The sequence below is a fragment of the Canis lupus genome, chromosome X, assembly GCF_003254725.2.
Source record: "Canis lupus dingo isolate Sandy chromosome X, ASM325472v2, whole genome shotgun sequence".
NCBI classification, from domain to species: Eukaryota; Metazoa; Chordata; class Mammalia; order Carnivora; family Canidae; genus Canis; species Canis lupus.
In genome coordinates this window covers 122096412-122114011 of record NC_064281.1, presented here as the reverse complement: position 1 = coordinate 122114011, position 17600 = coordinate 122096412, and the positions used below count along the sequence as shown (strand labels likewise).

The 17600-nt window shown below is 63.3% G+C and overlaps 1 protein-coding gene across 5 annotated transcripts in view; it reads right to left on the bottom strand.

Annotated features, from left to right (window-relative positions):
• The window catches only part of ATP2B3 (ATPase plasma membrane Ca2+ transporting 3), a 61984-nt gene that overhangs the window by 43081 nt on the left and 1303 nt on the right, over positions 1 to 17600 (bottom strand). For 4 of the 5 annotated variants that reach the window (XM_049107231.1, XM_035711389.2, XM_025460639.3 and 1 more), the window contains exon 2: positions 633 to 992. In XM_049107231.1, the coding sequence (XP_048963188.1) occupies positions 633 to 840 (208 nt within the window). In that variant the 5' untranslated portion in view covers positions 841 to 992. Of the gene's footprint in view, positions 1 to 632; positions 993 to 6705; positions 6853 to 17600 lie in introns of those variants that run through there. The other variant, XM_025460640.3, reaches the window with a different exon arrangement.

Genomic DNA, 17600 nt, shown 5'->3' with positions numbered 1-17600 from the left:
GGCTTGTGCGTCTCTGGGACGGCCTGCGGCCAGTGGCACCTCCACCCAGCACCCTGCTCCCCTCGGTTTCCAGAGAGAGGCCCCCCGTAACCAAAGCCCTCACAGGACCGGGGCCCTGCACCCCTTCCTCGTCTTCCTGCGCCCTCAGGGAGCCCTGGGGCCGATAGACAGGGCCTTGCCCGCGTCCTCCGCCGTGCGCGGGAGGGTGCCCATCCTGTTGCTCACAAGAGCTTCTGGGCTTTCTGTACCGTCCTCTTCCTGCCCCTTCTCTGTTGCTCCATTTCTACCGAGTCCAGAGAGGCGAGAGCAGAGAGCTGCTGATTATGGAGCGGATCAGACCACAGCTCCTCGAGGACCCCAGGTCACCGAGAGGAGGACCTCCACACCCCACACACAGCAGCTCCCGCTGGAGGGCGGGGGGGGGGAGGTGGGCAGCCACCGTGGGAGGGCACAGTCAGGGTCAAGACTGCCTCTAGGAAGCGGCTGCAGTAGCCCCACCCAGCCTTGACCAGGCCTGCCCTGGGGGTACGGAGCACCCTCAGGACCCCTTGAATGGGGGGTGTCGGGTGGCCCGTGACCGTACGTCCCTGATGCCCGCGTGGCCTGCACCGGGGCCCTGCCGGGAGCCTTACCCTCTGTGGGCGAGGTCTTCAGCCTCCTGCAAAGCCCACTGACGTCGCCGTAGGCTTCCTGGACCTTCTGCAGCGCTTCGGCTCCTCGGAGCTCCATGAGGGAGCGCAGCTCAGCCAGTGTGCACCCGAAGCCGCCGGCATGGGGGGCCTCCCGCTGCTGCTGGGGCTTGGGGTGGAACTCGATGGAACTGTTGGCCATGTCGCCCATCCTGCCTGCCGCGCTGGGAGGACAGGGCGCCCGACCTCTTCACAGGTGCAGCCTCGGCTAGGGGCGGGCGGCCACCCGAGGTCCCAGGGCCCGGGTGAGGAGGGGTGCGGGGAGCTGCAGCCGGGGACGGGGACGCGGCTGAGCACGGACACCTGGGGAGAGGTGAGAAGAAGCCAGGGGTGAAGGTGAGACAAAACTGGGGTCCACGCTTCCCAGCCATTTTCCGCAGCTCTGCACTCCGTCGGGGCCACGGAGATGCCGACCGCAAGGTTCACCTCCGAGCCTGGGCCCGTGGCCCTCGTGCCCTGCCAGGCCCACTGCCGGGCGACCCCTAGTCCTGTGCAGCATGAGCTGGGGCAGGAGGACTTGCCTCGGTGCGGAGGGAGCCAGCGTTAGTGTCCCCTGGAAGGGACCTGCTGCTGCCGGCACAGCCCAGCTGGGATCCAGGGGCTCTAACTGCCTCCCAATCTGTCTAGGAGCCAACAGCGAAGTGGAGGCGATGTGCTGGGGGGCACGGCGGCACGGGCGGGGGTGCGTGGACCACCGTTCTCCGTGGCCGAGCCCCACAGCGGTGGGGGCGCTGGTCCAGCACAGCCTCTGTGGCTCCCGGTCTCAGGCTCGGGGCCGAGGGGGGGCGGCGGGCAGGGAGCGGGCCAGGCCCGGGCTTAGTGTGCAGGGGTCTCGGCTGCCCTGAGGGCACCTGGGCGGCTTGGGCAAGGAAGGGAGGTGGCCCGGAGGGAGGGAGCGCGGAGGGGGAAGGAGGGGGGAAGGGGAGAGGTGGGGGCGGGCACACAGGAGAGAGCGGAGGGCAGCGCGGGGGCCCTGGCCACTTGCACATCAGCCCCCCCGCGGCTCGGTTCCACCCGCCCCGTGCACGGCCTCCTGCCCTCCACGTGGTGGGTGGAGGAGCCGCCACAGACACACATACTGCCAGCGTGAGTGCAAGCGTCCCCGAAGGTCACACTCCCAGGACTGCACTAGGCTAGGTGCACGCGGCCTTGGCCTTCACAGCCGCGGGCGGCCTCCTGACAGCGAGGCCCAGGTGGGCCTCACCCTTGCCTTCGGGGAGGCTCTGGGCTCCGAGGGATCTTCTGGGAAGCAGATCGTGGCCAGCGCCCCAGGTTTCTGACCTAGGACCGCCCGTGGAGGCCCAAGGGCCCGGAGCCCTGCGGCCTCTGCTCCCGGGAGAGCCCCCGCCTCCTACTGCGGGCCCAGCAGACACCACAGGCCCCGGGGGACAAGGCCAGGGTCCCTGGGAGGAAAGGGCCAGCCCCCGTGCCTACAGCCCCGACGGGCCTCGGTTCCTCCGGACGCTGGCCCTGCGACGTCAAGAAGCAGCGCAGGTCCCTGGGCCGGTCCCCGCCCGTGACGTCCCCCTGCGGTGGGGCGCAGACAGGCACCTCAGAAGGCGCCTTCCACACTCTGTAAGCTCGAGCACCGAAGTGTTAATCCTCTAGCCTCTGCACAGGGAGCAGCCTCCGTCCAGAAGATGCGGGAACATCTGCACCCTCCCCCCCGAGGATGCGCGGCCTCCGCCCTCCCACGCGGCCTCCCGCTGCCCGCCTCCCTGTTTGCCCTCTGAGGGGTCCTTACTGAGCACCTACTAGGTGCCGGGGCCCGGCCGCCCAGGGGGCTGACGGAGAAAACGGCTTCAGTCGGCGCCCGGGCCAGGGGACACATTCGAGAAAAGACCAGAACGTGCTGGAGGAGTGATCCATTCCTCCGGAGGGAGGAGTGCTCTGATAGTAGGGAGAAGGCGGGGGCCGGGACAGGCTGGGGGGCGGGGGCTGCAGACCCCGCGGGGCCACAGGGGACCCGGGCGTCACCAAGCAGGAGCTGCCGGCTGAGGACAGGCTGGAGGGGCGGAATTTGAAGGAAGTGAAGCTTTCATGTTCAGGGCGTGTGAGGCAGAGTGGGCTCCCTCCGGGGTGCTATGCCAGGGCACCCCCTCGCCTGGGTGGTCACAGGAGGGATCACCGGGAACAGAGGTCGGCCGGATGCAGTGGGCCACCTGGGTACTCTGACCGCAGGCCATTTCCGGAGCCTAAGGAGGCAGCCGTGGCCGCCTTGGATCTCTCTAGATGCCTTGCCTGTTGCCCCCCGACCCCCAGGATCCTCCCCCGCTGCTCAGGACAGTGCCCCTACTGGGCGCACCTTGTCCCCCCCCCCCCGGACCCTGAGCGCCGCCGGTCTGCCTCTCCCTTCCCAGTACGTGGCGACCCCAGGGGGAAACCCGCAGTGTTGGGCTCCGTGTCCCAGCCCTCTAGCCTGTCGGCCGTGGGGCACAAGGGACAGGTCTGGCTCATCTGTGCAGACATTGGTCTCACCCCGCCGATGGGCACAGATGCCTCTGCGAGCAGGCCCCAGGCAGGCAGGGCTGCTGCGAGAAGACCAACCAATGGGCTGTGGGAGGTGTGAGTCCTGGCAGGGGTCGGGGTGGGGGATAGGGCGGCACTTAGCAAAGATGTGAGTCAATTGTCCCCAAGCAGAGTCCCCATGCCATGTCAGTCCGGGCCGGCTGGTAGGTCCCCTCGTCAGGCTGAGGGGAACGGGCGGCACTCACCCCAGGCTCTGATGCCTCTGGCAGGCAGGCCACTGGCCAGCACCCTAGACCTTCCACTTGGGCTCCCGGGCCCCGGGGGCCAGCTATGTGTCTGCACGGCCCCCCCAGAGCTGCCTAGGGACTCCACGGGGCTCCTTCTAGAAGGGAAGCCAGGTGAATTATTTGGTTCCTTCGGAACCCTTTTATCTCTTTGGCCTCTACACCCACTTGGAGAAGGTTCGGTTGGAAGGCACCCAACCCCACCCAGATGGCGTCAGAGGGCTTCAGGGGTGACAGAATGAATGGTCCAGGGGCGGGCGGGCTCAGGGGCAGGTGCTGGGAGACGGCAGCACAGCCTGGAGGAGGGCACCCCTCCGTACACCTGCTCACAGCGGAGGCACAGCCCCCCCAACAGGGCTCCCCGAAGGTGAGCTCTGGCCTCCCCTCCTGTTCCTACGCCTGCCCCCTGGGGTGGCCCCGCCTTTGATTAAGCAACAGCGGTGGCCCAGACAGCCACACAGGGTCCTTGAGCCGCTCCTAATTGGTGTGCTGTCATCACTGCGGCCTACTGGGCCTGTGGTGACTCATGTAAGGGAACCGGGCAGGGAGGCGAGGCCTGACCTTCGGCGGGACACAGCGCGCTCCTGCCCTCGCCGCTGCCTCTCAGCTGGTCCTGCCGCTCCTCCGCACTCAGTATCCCCTGGCTCCCCGCCTGCAGCTGTGGCCGCTCCCTCTCGCTCAGCGCCCACCGCGCAGGCCCCACGTCTCCACCTGCCACCTCACAGCTTGCCCCCAGCTGGGCAGCTTGTCACCGCCCTGCTCTGGGAGACCACTTTCCCCGGTTCAGATGCTGCCGCTCTCTCTGCCTCTGCGCTGCCTTCTGGGAAGCCATGCCCCCCGTTTCAATGTCCACCTCCCCCATGAAACAGAAACCAGCTCCTCTCTGCCTCCGCTGGTACCGCAGCTGCCTACCCGTGGCATCATGCGCCCTGCCCCAACGGCCCTGCCCGCTCCGCACGCCCCGCTCGCTCCACAGGCACCTCGCCCCGCACACCCTCCGTCCCCTCTCCACCGGATGACCCCTGACACATCTGCGTGGCAATTCAAGGGGAACATTCTCCACAAAGTCTCTGCCCAAATTGATCACTGCTGAGTCTGTAATCCGGCGACCGTCCCTGTTCTACTGTGCTCGCCGGTGACCGGTGAGCGCGTCTTCCCCGCTCTCGGGGTCGTAAGCCGTTGGCGAGACGTGGTCATTGAACCGGCAGGAAGTCCACCCCGTGGCCAGCCCTGAACGGGAACGGGGGCCTGGAGGCGTGCGTGACCTGGGGCCTGGCTAGCGAGGAAGAGCTGGGAGTGTTTTGTGTGAGGTGGGGTCACCATCCCGAGAGCACGAGGATGAAGGGCAGGAGTGCCTGGACCCCCAGCACATCCCTCTCAGTGTGCCCAGGGGCTCCGCCCGGGTCTGGGGGGCCCCTGGAGTCCAAGACCGTGCTCATGCTAACCTTCCTTGGCTTCATTAACTCTACAGGCAACAGGGCAGCCAGGAGCCATCAGTTAAATCGAAGTCTGTCTTGCGTGACTGTTGGCTCCTGTAGAGACCGAAGGCAAATACTATCGTTTTTCTGGGGGGTTCTCTGTAAGCTGGGCAATTCATTCCCTCGTTCCGAATAAGGACAGTAACCGTCGCTGGAAGGGCCGAGAACAGAAGCGACCGGGCCTATCTGCAGGCCTGACGGAGACTTTCTGGCCTGGGCTGGCTGCCTAGAACGGACTGTAGGCACTAAAAGTGCAGGGAACATACCATTTTGGTACTTTCATCTTTCAGACCTTAATTGGCTTAATTGAATTGCAAACCTCCACAGAGAGGGACTCGCGCCTTCTGATATTTGCTCCATCCTGACCCAAGTTGGCCAGCACGTTAGGGCGGGAAGGGGGGGACTACAGCAGAGACCTGTGGCGGGTCCTCCGGCCCGCCACACCCCTGCTCTGTCACTTTCAACAGGGTGCTGCCAGAGGTCAAGTTCGGGCCTGTCACCTTCTGGACCCTTCCCTCCTGTGGGGCCTCAACACCCTGAGGCCTCCTGTCCCCCCGCCCAGGGACTCACGGCGATGTGATGAGAGACCCGGGAGTCCCCGTCTGCTCTGTGCCTGCCCTCCCTGGCCACTTCTAATTAGGTTTTGGAGGGTCTCCCAGCACCCCTGACTTACCCTGCCCTGATCTCCCACTTGGCCTCCTGGATCTCCTCCCTCAAGGCTCTGGGCAGCCCACCACCCGGCAGGAGGCTAGGAGCTTCCTGAAGGAGGTGGGGGCACCTCTGTTCCCAGGCTCCCTTCTCTCGGGACCCCAGTCCAGATGCTTCCCTCACGGTACCTCATAAGCAAGGGGCAAGAACACAGCTGTCCGTTTCACGGATGCAAAAACTGAGGCTGAATCCTAACGCGTCGCCACCTCTGACTTGCGGGATTTCGTTCTCCAGTCCTTGTCCCCTCCGTGAAGGCGAGCGTGGGCAGCCCCCACGGGAGACCAGGCCCCCTGGGGGAGCACCGGGGGGGGTCTCCCTCCTGGCAGCCAAGGAATTCAGCCCATCCTCAACTGTGGCGACACGGTCCCCCTGCAGCCCCTGCCCGCTGCCGCCGGGGTCTGAGTGGACAGGTGTCCCCAGGACGGATGGGTCCTGGCTGGCAGCAGAGACTAAAAGCCAGGAAGTCCCAGGTCCCTGCGTCACTCCAAGTCACGGTGTCCTCACCCTGTGGTCAGTAAACTGGTGACAAGAACATCCCCCCTGTGCTTGCCCAAGGCAAGAAAGGAGCAGAATCCGGCAGAGCCAAGTCACCTCTGAAGCGGGGTCGGAGGGCAGGACACGGGCCTCAGGGCCCTCCCGGGCACATGCCCTCCACCACCGGCCTCCTTGGGGCACACTGCCTGCCGCCAACTCCCGACAGACCCACCGAGCCGGGCCGCTTTCCAGAAAGACCCATGGCTCAGCAACGTGACTCACTGTGGGGATTCCTTGGAAAAACTGTCCCTCCTCTGTCCACCTCCTGGGCCCCCGGAGCCTGAGGGGGGACAGCGGGAGGCCCCCCAGGCTGGCCCTGGGCCTCCCTCGCACCTGCAGAGGTGGGGCGTGGCCAGCGGGAGCAGGAGCAGGTGGGGAGTGGGTGCAGGGGCCCTCGGCAACCCGCCGCCAGAGCCCTGCCCTCTCCTGTCCCAGGCAGGTGAAGAGGTGGCTGGGCGCCCCCGGGACCCCTGGCCGCCCCCTCCCTTGCGGGGGGCCCTGTTCCTCCTGCCCAGCCCCGCCCCTCCCCTCTGCTTGACACACCTTGGCTGGCCACCAGGTAGGGGGAAAGAGGGCTCCGGGGATGAGGCCTGCATTCAGCCGAGGAGGGAGGGAGCGCGCTGGGAGGGGGGAGCCAGGCCGAGAGCAGCCTCATTAATATTTCAGAGGCACCGTCACTGCAGCTCCTGGGCCCTCGCAGCCCCAGCACTGGTGCTAGCCGAGGGAGGAGGATGGGAAGAAAGAAGGAAATCAAACAGAGAAAACAGATTTAAAGGGACAGTCCCCCCTCCGCTCCTTCCTCCTCCTTGTTCCTGGTACAATCTGTGCACAGCCAGGCGGCTCTCACGGGGAACGGCTTTGGGCAAAAACAGAAACAGCAGAGAAGGGCCAGCCCCCCGCTCCCCCCACACCCCTGTACCCCGCAGCACCCTCTTCCCAAATTCACGCACACACGCCCCCCATCAGCAGGTCCCTGCACCTCCGCCCCCGCAGGGCCGCCCCCAGGCCACAACCAGGCCACGAGGGCCACCTCAGGGACCCACTGGGGGCTGCCAGCAAGGGCAAAGGATGCTCCCTACCAGTGCCTGGTCCAGGCTCACACGACCGTCTGAGGCCGGCAGAAAGACAGATGCACAGACGCCAGACATTGGAAGTCTGCTAATTAGAGCCGAGCCAAGGAGGATTCTGGAACCCGGAGAAACTCAAGTCTAGATTCCTAGAGGCGGCAGGGACCTGGGGTTTAGCCCCGGCCTACAGGTGCGTGAACTTCTACAGTAGCCCTGGCTACTAGGGCCCAGGACTATTCTAGAGAGGTGGATGCCAGCCGTGCAGGGCCCCCTTTCCACAGGGACTTGAAAGATGCACAGCCCCAGCCGAGGCTTCGCAGTCGCGAGAGGGTGGCCCTGGGAGCGTGCAAAGCCCCTGCCCGCGGAGCCCCGGGGCCCAGCCAGCTTTGATGCCCCACGTTGGCCTGCCTTCGTGGCTCGGGGAGGGCCCAGAAGCCTCCAGCTAAAACACGCCCCGACGGATAATGTAAAATGGTGCAGCTGCTACGGAAAACAGTACAGCCACTCCTCAAAAAACCGAAACACACAATCACCGTGGGATCCAGCAATTCCGTGTCGGGGTCCAGCCCTAGAAGAATCGGAAGCAGGGTCTCTAAGAGACTCGCACACCCGTGTTCGTAGCGGCTTGATGCCCAGTAGCCAAAAGGCAGGAGCAGCCCCAGGGCCCCGGGGGCACGGGGGGATAAGCCCGATGTGGCCGGCGGTGCAATGGCACGCCGTGCGGTCCCCCAGAGGGAGGACTTTCAGACACCTGCTACGACACGACACACGTGAACGCGGGAGACATCCTGCTGAGCCCGAGAAGCCAGACACAAAAGGACAGATGCGCGGGAGTCCGCGTCTACGAGGTGCCCGGAGCAGTCGGATTCGGAGGGACGGGACGTGGGATGGTGGGCGCGCTGGGGGGGGGGTGGCAGAGGGGGCGTCCGTGTCTCACGGGACAGGGTTTCAGTGGGGACGCCCGAAAGGTGCCGGGGCAGGGTGGCAGGGGCGGCTGCACAAAATAGGGACGCTCTTGGTGCCACCGCGCCGTGCACGTGGTTAACATGGTGAATTTGAGGTCCTCGGGGTTTAACCACAATTGAGAAACCAAACAGGTCTCACCGCCCCCTTTGCCCTGTGTCCAGGGATCGCAGGAGTCCCACCGCCTTGACTGGCGGGCGGGCCGGTGGTCGTGCCCACGGAAATTTTAACTTTCAGGAGCATCCATCCCCTATCTGAGGTGGAAACCTAAGGCGAGCCGTCTGGGCGGCCCTACCCCCACCCTTTGCGCTGGCTCGTCGTGACCTTTGACACCGCCCACATCCTGCCTCGGCTGGGTGGTTGCCCTATTAGGTGGCAGAGACGCAGAGAAGCCGGGAAGCTGGGCTCACTGGCGGCCACTGGCACCGGCTGTTGCCCTCCTACCTGCCGGAAGTGTGGCCCCCCACTTCCCACGCGCCCCCCACCCTGTCCTCAGAAGGGACCAGAAGGGATGGCCAGAGCCGTTGGGGAAGGCCGGGCCTCCCCCTCTGCATTCTGCTTACATAAGAGGCCTGCGGAAGTGCTAACGAACCCCCAGGAGGTTGTGGCAGAGACTTGCTAGACATTCCCCGATCTCTGCGCCTCTTTTCCAATGTTGTATTTTAATTTTTAATCAGGCGTCTTGTCATCCAGCAGAACGACTGCATTCCCCCAACTCTGGTGCAGCTCCCTGTGACCACGTGACTCGGTCCTGGCCAACGGCAGCGGGCACAGGGACAGGGCCTCAGCTCACTCTTGGACTGCACGTGGGATGGCACACGGGACAGAAGGGGGACAGGGCCAGCTTCAGGGCCGCGTCGGAAAGGGCAGGAATGCCCCCGCGGCTCGCCGAAGTCTCTGCCACCTAACCCAGGCCCACGCGTCCACGCGCTCCCTGGGACACGCGACGACCCGGAGCTGGGCTCCTGCTCACCTGTGTATTGGACCCTGTCCCGGAAGTTGTAGCCGAAGCAGAAGACGCAACCGCGCTAGTACTGAAGACAGACAGAAGGACAGTCTGGTGACAGGCGATGCCCCGCGCCTGGGCCTGGGCCACGAGCAGCGCCGCTCCCCGTGCCTGACGGAGGCACGCAGGAACGGATTTGTTCCGAGCGGCCGGCCGCTCAGCCAGGAAGGGGGGTCATCCCCACTTCTGAGCTGAGGCCCAGAGAGGTTGAGGAGCTCCCTCGAGGTCACACAGCCAGCAAGGAGCAGAGGCCAACGTGAACCCGAGTGGTCTGGCTCCAGAGAATTCTACATCGCTCCTCTGCCAAGTGACTGCCCAGGAAACCCCAGAAAAGCAATGAACACATGATTAAAACCAATTAAAAGAGTTCAACAAAGTGGCTAGACAGGAAATCTGTTCCCATAAACCTCAGGGCTCGGGAGTGCAGCCACCGGAGCCAGGCCTGGCTGTCCCAGGCGGCTCAAGGCACAGTAAGCAGCAGCTCTCTGGGGCTCCACGTTCGCATCTGGGAAATGGCCATCGTTCCTCCCGGCTGGGTGGCTGTGAGCTCTGAGGACGGTCCCGCAGGCCCGCGTGCCTAGCCAGGTCCCCAGGGCGCCTGCTTCCCCGGAGGGAAGATGAGGAAGGCCCCGCCCCTTGTTGGCTGCTCCCTCTGCCACGCCCACCTGCCCGGAAGCCCTGAGCTCTCTCTGAGCCCATGTGGACCCCAGAATTCAGAGGTCGGAACCAGGCTCCACTAGAGAGACCAGAACATTCTGCTTGGTCAGACGCCAACCCCATGCAGCGCTCGGACGCTTCCCCATTCCTGGGGCCATGCCCCAAGCCGGCCGGGGCCACGGATCCCTCCTGGAGAGTGCTAGACACTGCGGGGACAGCTGGCTCCCCACGATGCTTCGGGAGGGAAGTCCACACCCCCACACCCCCACACCGGTGCCTCTCAGAGCACCAGGTGCCCCTGGGTCCCACAGGGAAGTCGGAAGCCCCTTTCTGGCTGGGGCCTTGAAGTGTCATTATAGGGGTCACAACTGTACCCTGGGGAAGGCAGTCATTTGTTTCCTGCCAGAGAAGGCGAGAGCTGGGGAAGGAGAGTGCGAGAGAGCAGGAGAGGAGAGCTGATGGGCAGGAAGCATAATGACACTAATTATCCAATTACAGCGGGCTGCTCAGGACAGAGCTGCATTGCAGCAGGGAGCCCGAGCCAGCCGCCCCTTCCCCCCCGGACTCGTGGCCTGGCACACTGTGGCCCACGCCCCTCCTGCTCTATCCCACGAGCACTTGGCAGGTAGTGAGGTCCCGGGCCTGCCCCACAGAGCGCTGAGCCGGGCCCGGCCTATGGTCTCAGGAGTGACGGGCGGGAGGGGACCCGGGCACACCACGGCTGGCCTCTGGGACCTGCCTCCAGCCCACGAAGGGGCCGAGAAAATACACGGGGGGTCTCGGAGGTAGCAGATCCCTGTTTCCCAGGCTTTCGTAGAGGACACACGGACAGAAGGAGGGGTGCCCCATCCCACTCCTCTCCCGTCTCCCCAGCTCTGTCCGTGGTACCACACACTGGCCGCCCCGCCAGCTTCTGATCCCCAAAGCCAGCAGCGAGCCACTGGAAGCACCCAAGGCCCAGACAGGAAATTAAGGAAATGGCAGGCCGCTGAAGGCCACGGGACGCTGCAGGCCCACGGGTGACCAGACAAGGAGGCTGCCGGGAAACACACGTGTCCCCCTGGGATCAGGCTCCACGGGGGTCCCATTGTGGCTCCTGCTGAGGAGAGGATCTGGTTTCTGGAGTCAGGCTGAAGCCCTTGGGAGGACGGGCTTGGGGAGACTCAGTGGGTCAAGGTCGGGGCCAGGAGGACTGTCAGGGAAGGAGACCCACTTCCTGGTGGCCAGTAAGAGTCTGGAAGACCAGGTGCAAACTCCCACACATGTCCCATCCCACAGACAAAAGGGTGAAGCCTTGTAAGGCCCCAGTTGGCTGAGGTTAGGGGCAGGTCCCTAGAGCCAACTCGACGTGGAGAAGGAGCTGACCGGGGCCATCACCATCTGGGGAACTTAGGCACAGGTCACTCTGAGCACTTAGGAAAGACCTGGGCCTTGGCCATTGCTTTGCAAGGGGAGTGGCAAGGGTGCGGGCCGAAGCGGAGAAGCCGTGTTCAGACTGCAGATGGCAGTTGACTCTAGCTGGCCTTCCGTGACCCAGACACCAGAGCGCTCACGCCACCTTTCCGGGCTGACTTTGGAGGAGTACCTGCTGCTAACGGCGGTGACAGAGGAGCCAGTGACGGGCAGGGAGGGCTAGCTGCAACGCCTCCAGGCCCGGCCCTGGCACCCTTACTAACCCCGGCCGGCCACTGTGGCAGGAAGCACCGGAAGGTCACCGAGGGCCTGGCTGCCATCTCCTGAAAGATCAAGCCCCGCCACGTCCCGAAAGCCTATTTCTGGCAGAGGACCCCAGGACACAAAGCCAGAAGCATCTCCTGCAAAGCCCTGAGAGGACACTGCAAAGCTCTCGCAGGCCCAGGAGGTGCCGAGAGGGACGGAGGGCTGGCGCAGAGGCGCGAGGGCCCCTCCCGTGTGGGGACGCCTCGACGGTGACGGCAACGTGGCGGGCGCTGAGCCTCCCCCCTCGGCATACCCCACACCACGGCCCATCGGCCAAGGACCAGGGGCCTCGGCAAGGAGGCACCAGGCGGGGGTGGGGGCACCCTGCACTGGCCTCTGCCGGGCATGTGCCCACACCCCTCTCCTGCAGGTGTTGGACCGATCAGGTGCGGGCCTTCCTCTGACCGCGGGGGCGCCCCACTCACGGGGCAGCACTCGGGGACCCCAGCAGCCCAGGGAGCCCAGGCTGCCTGTCCCCGGGCCACGTGCCTCTCTCATGGGCCTGTGGCTCCAAGGCAAGATGGGAAAATCGGGCCCCGAGGCACCAGCGGGGCCCAGGAAGCACTCGCCCGGGCACCTCCCCACGCTATGCACCCAGGGCGCTGAGCACTCCCTGCCGGCCGGGTTGACTGTGGAGAAGGACCCTCCCCGCACGGTCGCGCCCCGTGCCACCCTCGAGGCCTGTGCCAGCAATCTTGCCCACGGAGCTGCTGCAGAGACGGGCTGCCCACGCGTCTCGACCCCGGTGCGGGGTTTGTGCCCAAACGGCAGCGTGCGGGGATTCCCAGGGTCCGGATGGTCCAGGGACCCACGCCGTCCCCAGGCCACTTGGGGGGAAAGCAGGCGGTGGTGGCTCTTGGGACTCTCCTTCATTTGGGGCAAGCCAGCGACGTGACTCAGCCCTGTGGTCGAGTCCCACGCCCCAGCCGGGTGAAGGTGGCCAGCGGCGATCCCCACCTCTCCCTGCCCCTTCCCGGCTTTGCCAGCTTTGTTTTCCTGTTTCTTAATCAAGAGGCCCTGGTGCTCCTGGGCTGTCTGGCCGTCCTCAGCTGTGAGCCTTTGCTGCGCACACTCGCCTGCCCACACCCGCCTCCCCCGGGCATCTCTGTGAGGAAAACCCACGGTGTCTGTGGACAGCAGAGGACGTTCGTCTGGCTTTAAGATTTCTAAGGTGTGACCTGCAGGTCGGGTATTAAGAGATACAAGGTGTGGGGCCACACACAGGTCCGCAGAATGGGCCGGGCAGCTCAGAAACGGGCCCTACTCCACATCAGGACCCCTGGGCTTAGGAGGCCCCCACGTTAGCTGGGGCCAAAGCATCCGAGAAAAGAAACGGGGATGACGGGCTGGCCCTCAGGGAGACAACGCACCCCAGAGCCTCACCTTGAATTAGTCCCCAAGGCAGGTTTCCTTTGGATGAAATGGGGTTTGGTAAACTATGGCCCAAGGGCCAAAGCTGGCAGCCAAGTGTTTTTGTGAATAAAGTTTTATTGGCGCACGGCCACATCCATTCATTTCTGTCCTGTTTGCGTTTGGGACAGAGACTGTGTGGCCTGCAAAGGGGAAAATATTCACTCTCTGACCCTCTGTAGGAAAAGCTTGCCCACCCCTGAATCAAAGGGTTGAACATCTTCGAAGTGCAAACTACACACACACACACACACGCACGCATGCACGCACGCACGCACACACGCACACCCAGGGCAAACCCCAGAAAGGCTAGCTCTCAGATTTTTGTCGGGGGTTTTGTAAGCCCAGAAGCAGTGGAAGAAATCACAAGAACCCGTGACATAGAAAGTGTTTATCTTGTACGTGAAAACATTCAAAGGCAAGGAACAAAGGATTTTCCAAATCACTTGCAACAGGCACGCTCAATTGTCAACAGCGTTCATGTGTCGAGTTTATCCAAACCCACGAGAAAACCACTAGGGTCGCAATAAAGGCGGGGCAGGGACAAACCCCTAAAAAAGCGAGAGACGCAACTAAATGAACGTGGGAAAACGCTCACGCTCACAGACAATTAAAGAAATGGATACTGAAGTCGATATTTTGGACCTGGATATTTCTGCCAGGTTGTTTGATTATAATATCTGATGCTGGCACGGCTTCGGTGAGCCAGTCTTTCGGATGTGCTGAAGAGCCCTTCTGGAGAACAATTTGGCAGAACGAGCTTCTGTCTGGGCACTCTCTCCTCGGGACAGGATGAGCATTACCCACCAAGATGCTCAGCAGAGCCTCACGTATGACAGCAAAACGGATCTGACTGCCTGGATCTCCACAAATAGCCAAATAATTAAGCGAATTATAATCTCTTGAGAGAATATTATTCAGCCATTAAAAATTGTAATTACAGCCCTGAGGACTGCCTTGATACATCCTGGGTGCCGGGTAAATCGCTGTTGAATGGGCAAATGAGCATTCGCAGCTCTTTCTTCGCACGATTCAAATGCCTTCCCGATTTTTGCAAGAAGCACTTACTGCTTTCGAAAGCTTCAAAAAATTAAACCATATCCATTTTGGGAAAAAAAATTCATTTAGGAAGGGATTATATTAATAAAGAAAATGCTTATGTGAAGTAAAAAATAGATTACACGATTGTGCCCACGGTATAATTACAGTAATGTGAAAATAAACGGCCTATGCAAAGAAAGCGGAGAGGAGCCCAGTCCAATAAGATGGAAACCCTGGCTTGCATTCTGGTGATAGGATGGAGGGGGTTCCTACGTCGTCTACGTCTCTGTGTTTTATGAATCTTCTATAAAGAGCATGCATGTTAAGAGCATGATTTTTAAATGGAAAGAAATAAATGGGTTTTTTTAAATTTTTTTTTTTAGACCCAAGAACCTCGCCCATCTGTGCAGAGCTGTTCGGGGCCGCCAGCATGTTCCAGGTGAGCAAGCCTGAGGCGCAGGGCAGGGCCAGATCCACATTTGCCCCCAAAGCCAGTGTGCCAGGGCCTCGTGCACGTGTGCTCCCAGCATGAGGTGCTCTCTCGCCATGTTTGTGGGGGCCCCTGGGCTGGCCTTCCGCAGTGGTGGCAAAGGTCCCCAGGCTCCCCAGGGGGCAGGCGGGCTGCCCAGAGGCCTCCACACCACCCTTGACCCAGTCCCTTGCAAGGAACCATGGGGGGATAGGCAGGGCAGTGAGCTCGGGGTCCGGGTGACGACTGGAGTCTGTACTGGCTCCGGTGGCGCAATGTGACAGAAGCTTCTGGAATGATGGAAATGTTCTCTGTCTGTGGGCTGTCCGGTACAGTAGCCACCAGCCACGTGTCGCTACTGGGCACTTGAAATGTGGCTGCTGAGACTGAGAAACGGAATTTTTAAGTTTACTTAATTTGAACTAAATTACCACTTGTGGCTAGTGGACTGCGAGGCTCTCTGGACAGCGCCTCAACATCGTTGCTGCAGGAAAGGACGTCCCGTTTGTATAAGGGGTTCCCTTTTACTGAGGGACCCACCTACGGAACCTCAGGCAGGCTCAGGACCATTTCAAATAAGGCGCTCCCCGATAACACGGGCCCGGCACCCCATCCGCCCAACTCCGATTCCGAGCCAAGTCTCTGGAAACCTCTTGTGCTCCAAGGCCCCCGCCAGTGCCCGGAGGTGGGAATCGGGAGAAACCTCCAGCCCTTTCCTCCCCCCGGGCCTTTCCACTTGATCCTGTGGCTCTGGCCCGGGCTCTGCCAGCGACTCGGCCATGTGACCTCGACCTCTGTCCCCTCCCGACCTCGGCAGCCCAGGACACCCAGCCTTGATTGACTCCCGCATCCGAGATCCTTTCCCTCCATCCCGGCGACGCGTGGGCTCGGATCCCGCTCTCCAGGCGGTACCCCGGCCGCCTTCCAGCGCCTCCCACCCGACAGAAGGTGCACAGGCAGGGGACGGCGTGCCAGCCGGGCGCCACTTGGCCCGGCTTCTGCCAGCCTAGGCAGGGCAGGGAAGAGGGGCGCGGTGAGGCGCCAGAGCCCCAGCCCAGGACGCGGCCCTCCGGGAAATGACGGCGCCCGGGAGGGGAGGCCACATCTGCGCACGCCGCACCTCTGCCCTGCCCCGCAAGCACGCAGCCCGAGCCTGGCTCGCGGGCCCATCTCGGAGATGGCACCGGCGAGGCTCCCGCGCAGCTCGCCGTCGGAGGCAGGCACCCGCCTTTCAAGCCACAGCCGGGCCCGTCCACCAGCTGCCGCGGACACCCGCGGAGACGCTCCTCCTAGAGGTGACCCGGAGGGGCCAGCACACTTGCTGAAGATCGACCCCCAACTTGCTTGGGATTGACATCCACCCACCGTGGGTCCGACCCCCAACTTGCTTGGGATTGACATCCACCCACGGTCGGCCGTTTGCCTCAGTGGCTTCGGGGCGGCGGGGCCTTCCCGGGGCGGAAGGGCCCTCGATCATCGGCTCCCCCGTCCAGCTAAGGGCCTGCTCTCCGATCTTGGTTTTGCCACCTGCCGGCTGCACGACCTTGGGCAAGTCACCTAACCTCTCTGGGCCCCATCCGAAAAATGGGACAGTCACAGCCCTTGCTTCATTTGGTTGTCCTTTCAACGGAGTGAGGGAATGTGCCTGAAGCACTCCAGGGAAAGACGAGTGCCATTATGACGACTGTCACTACTGACTTTATTGAGCGGGCCGGTGACCTCCGACGCAGATGGCAGCCCCGAGTTTAAAACTGGAAGGCAGTGCAATGGGCAGAGCCCACGTGCGTGCTGACAACTTGATCCGTAAGTGGAAGCAGGAAGTGGGGCCTGAAGCTCAGCCCTCAAAGCCCCCAGGGGCCCGGGCACTCCGGTCCCATCCAGCGGGAAGGCAGGGGGCCCCTCTCTCCAAGCCACGCTGAGGAGGGGGAGGGGCCGGAGCTGCCCCCAGCACCCTTGGTTGCCTTCCTGGGCTGGGAGATGTTCTGGGGTGGCGAGCGCGCACTGACTCAGGGCCCGGCCTCTCCCCACTCGCTCACAAATGATTCAACCTCCAGAGCTCTGGGCTCAGAAGCCTGAAATGTCAGGGGAGCCTCTGAGACCCCCCCCCCCCCGCCCTCCCCAGGCCTGGAGCAGGGAAGGGACTTGGCCAAGGTCACGACGACCATCAGGCCGGGAGCTGGCAGCAAAGTGGAGCTCCCCGTGGGCCAGGACACCTCCGACCAGCGTCCCTGGCCCCTGGGTCCCCTGCAGCATCTCTGCTGCGCTCTCCCCTGCGCTCTTAGCCTCGGGGGCTTCCATCCCCAAGGCATGGCTTTCCTTCTGGCTCTGCACAAAGCCCCCTCCCACGCCACCCCAGTTCCATCTGCCTGTGCCCCCCCAACACACACACACTTCTGTGCTAGAGCTGCCTGCCCCTTCACTTGAACCACCTGGCAGCGCTGGGCAGGGACCAGGTTGATTTGATCAAGACTAGCCGTGTCCTTGGCCGTCTGTCTCCTCTGGGCCGGCAGTGGGGACAATCAATGCCCTGGGACCGACGCTGCCCGGCCCCTTCCAACCGGCTGGCTCTCCAGGGGCCAGCTCTACCCGCGGACGCGCCGCCAGGCTAAGGCCCTGGCAGCCCCGCGGCCCTCTTCTTTGTGGGCCAGTCGGTGGGGGCTCCCAGCAGCCTGCTCAGCAACCACATGGCTCGCCTGAAAGGGGGCAGTGCAAACAGTGCGGGCCTGTGGTGTTGACAGAGTCGGCCTCGGGGTGGGGGTGGGGGTGAGGGGGGTCCAGGAACCTGCTTTGAATGGTGCTGGGACACGTGGGAGGTGCTCTGTCCCACCAGGTGCCTGGCAGTGTCCCCAGCCATCCACCCAACCAGTCAATGCAGGGCCGAGGCCCGTCCCCTCCTGAGGCCTCAATGATCCCAGGTGAAAAATGGGAACAGAGAGCCCAGCCTTGCCTCCCTTGTTGGGTGATTCTGCAGATTCAGTGAGGTCAAGGTCGCCAACGTGCCACACAGACACCTGTGCCCACTGTGAGCCAGGCCTGTGCTGGGCACTCCAGTGCTCCCTGCCTTAAAGGGCTCCCAGAGGAGTGAAGGGTGATGGCCGTGGAGAGG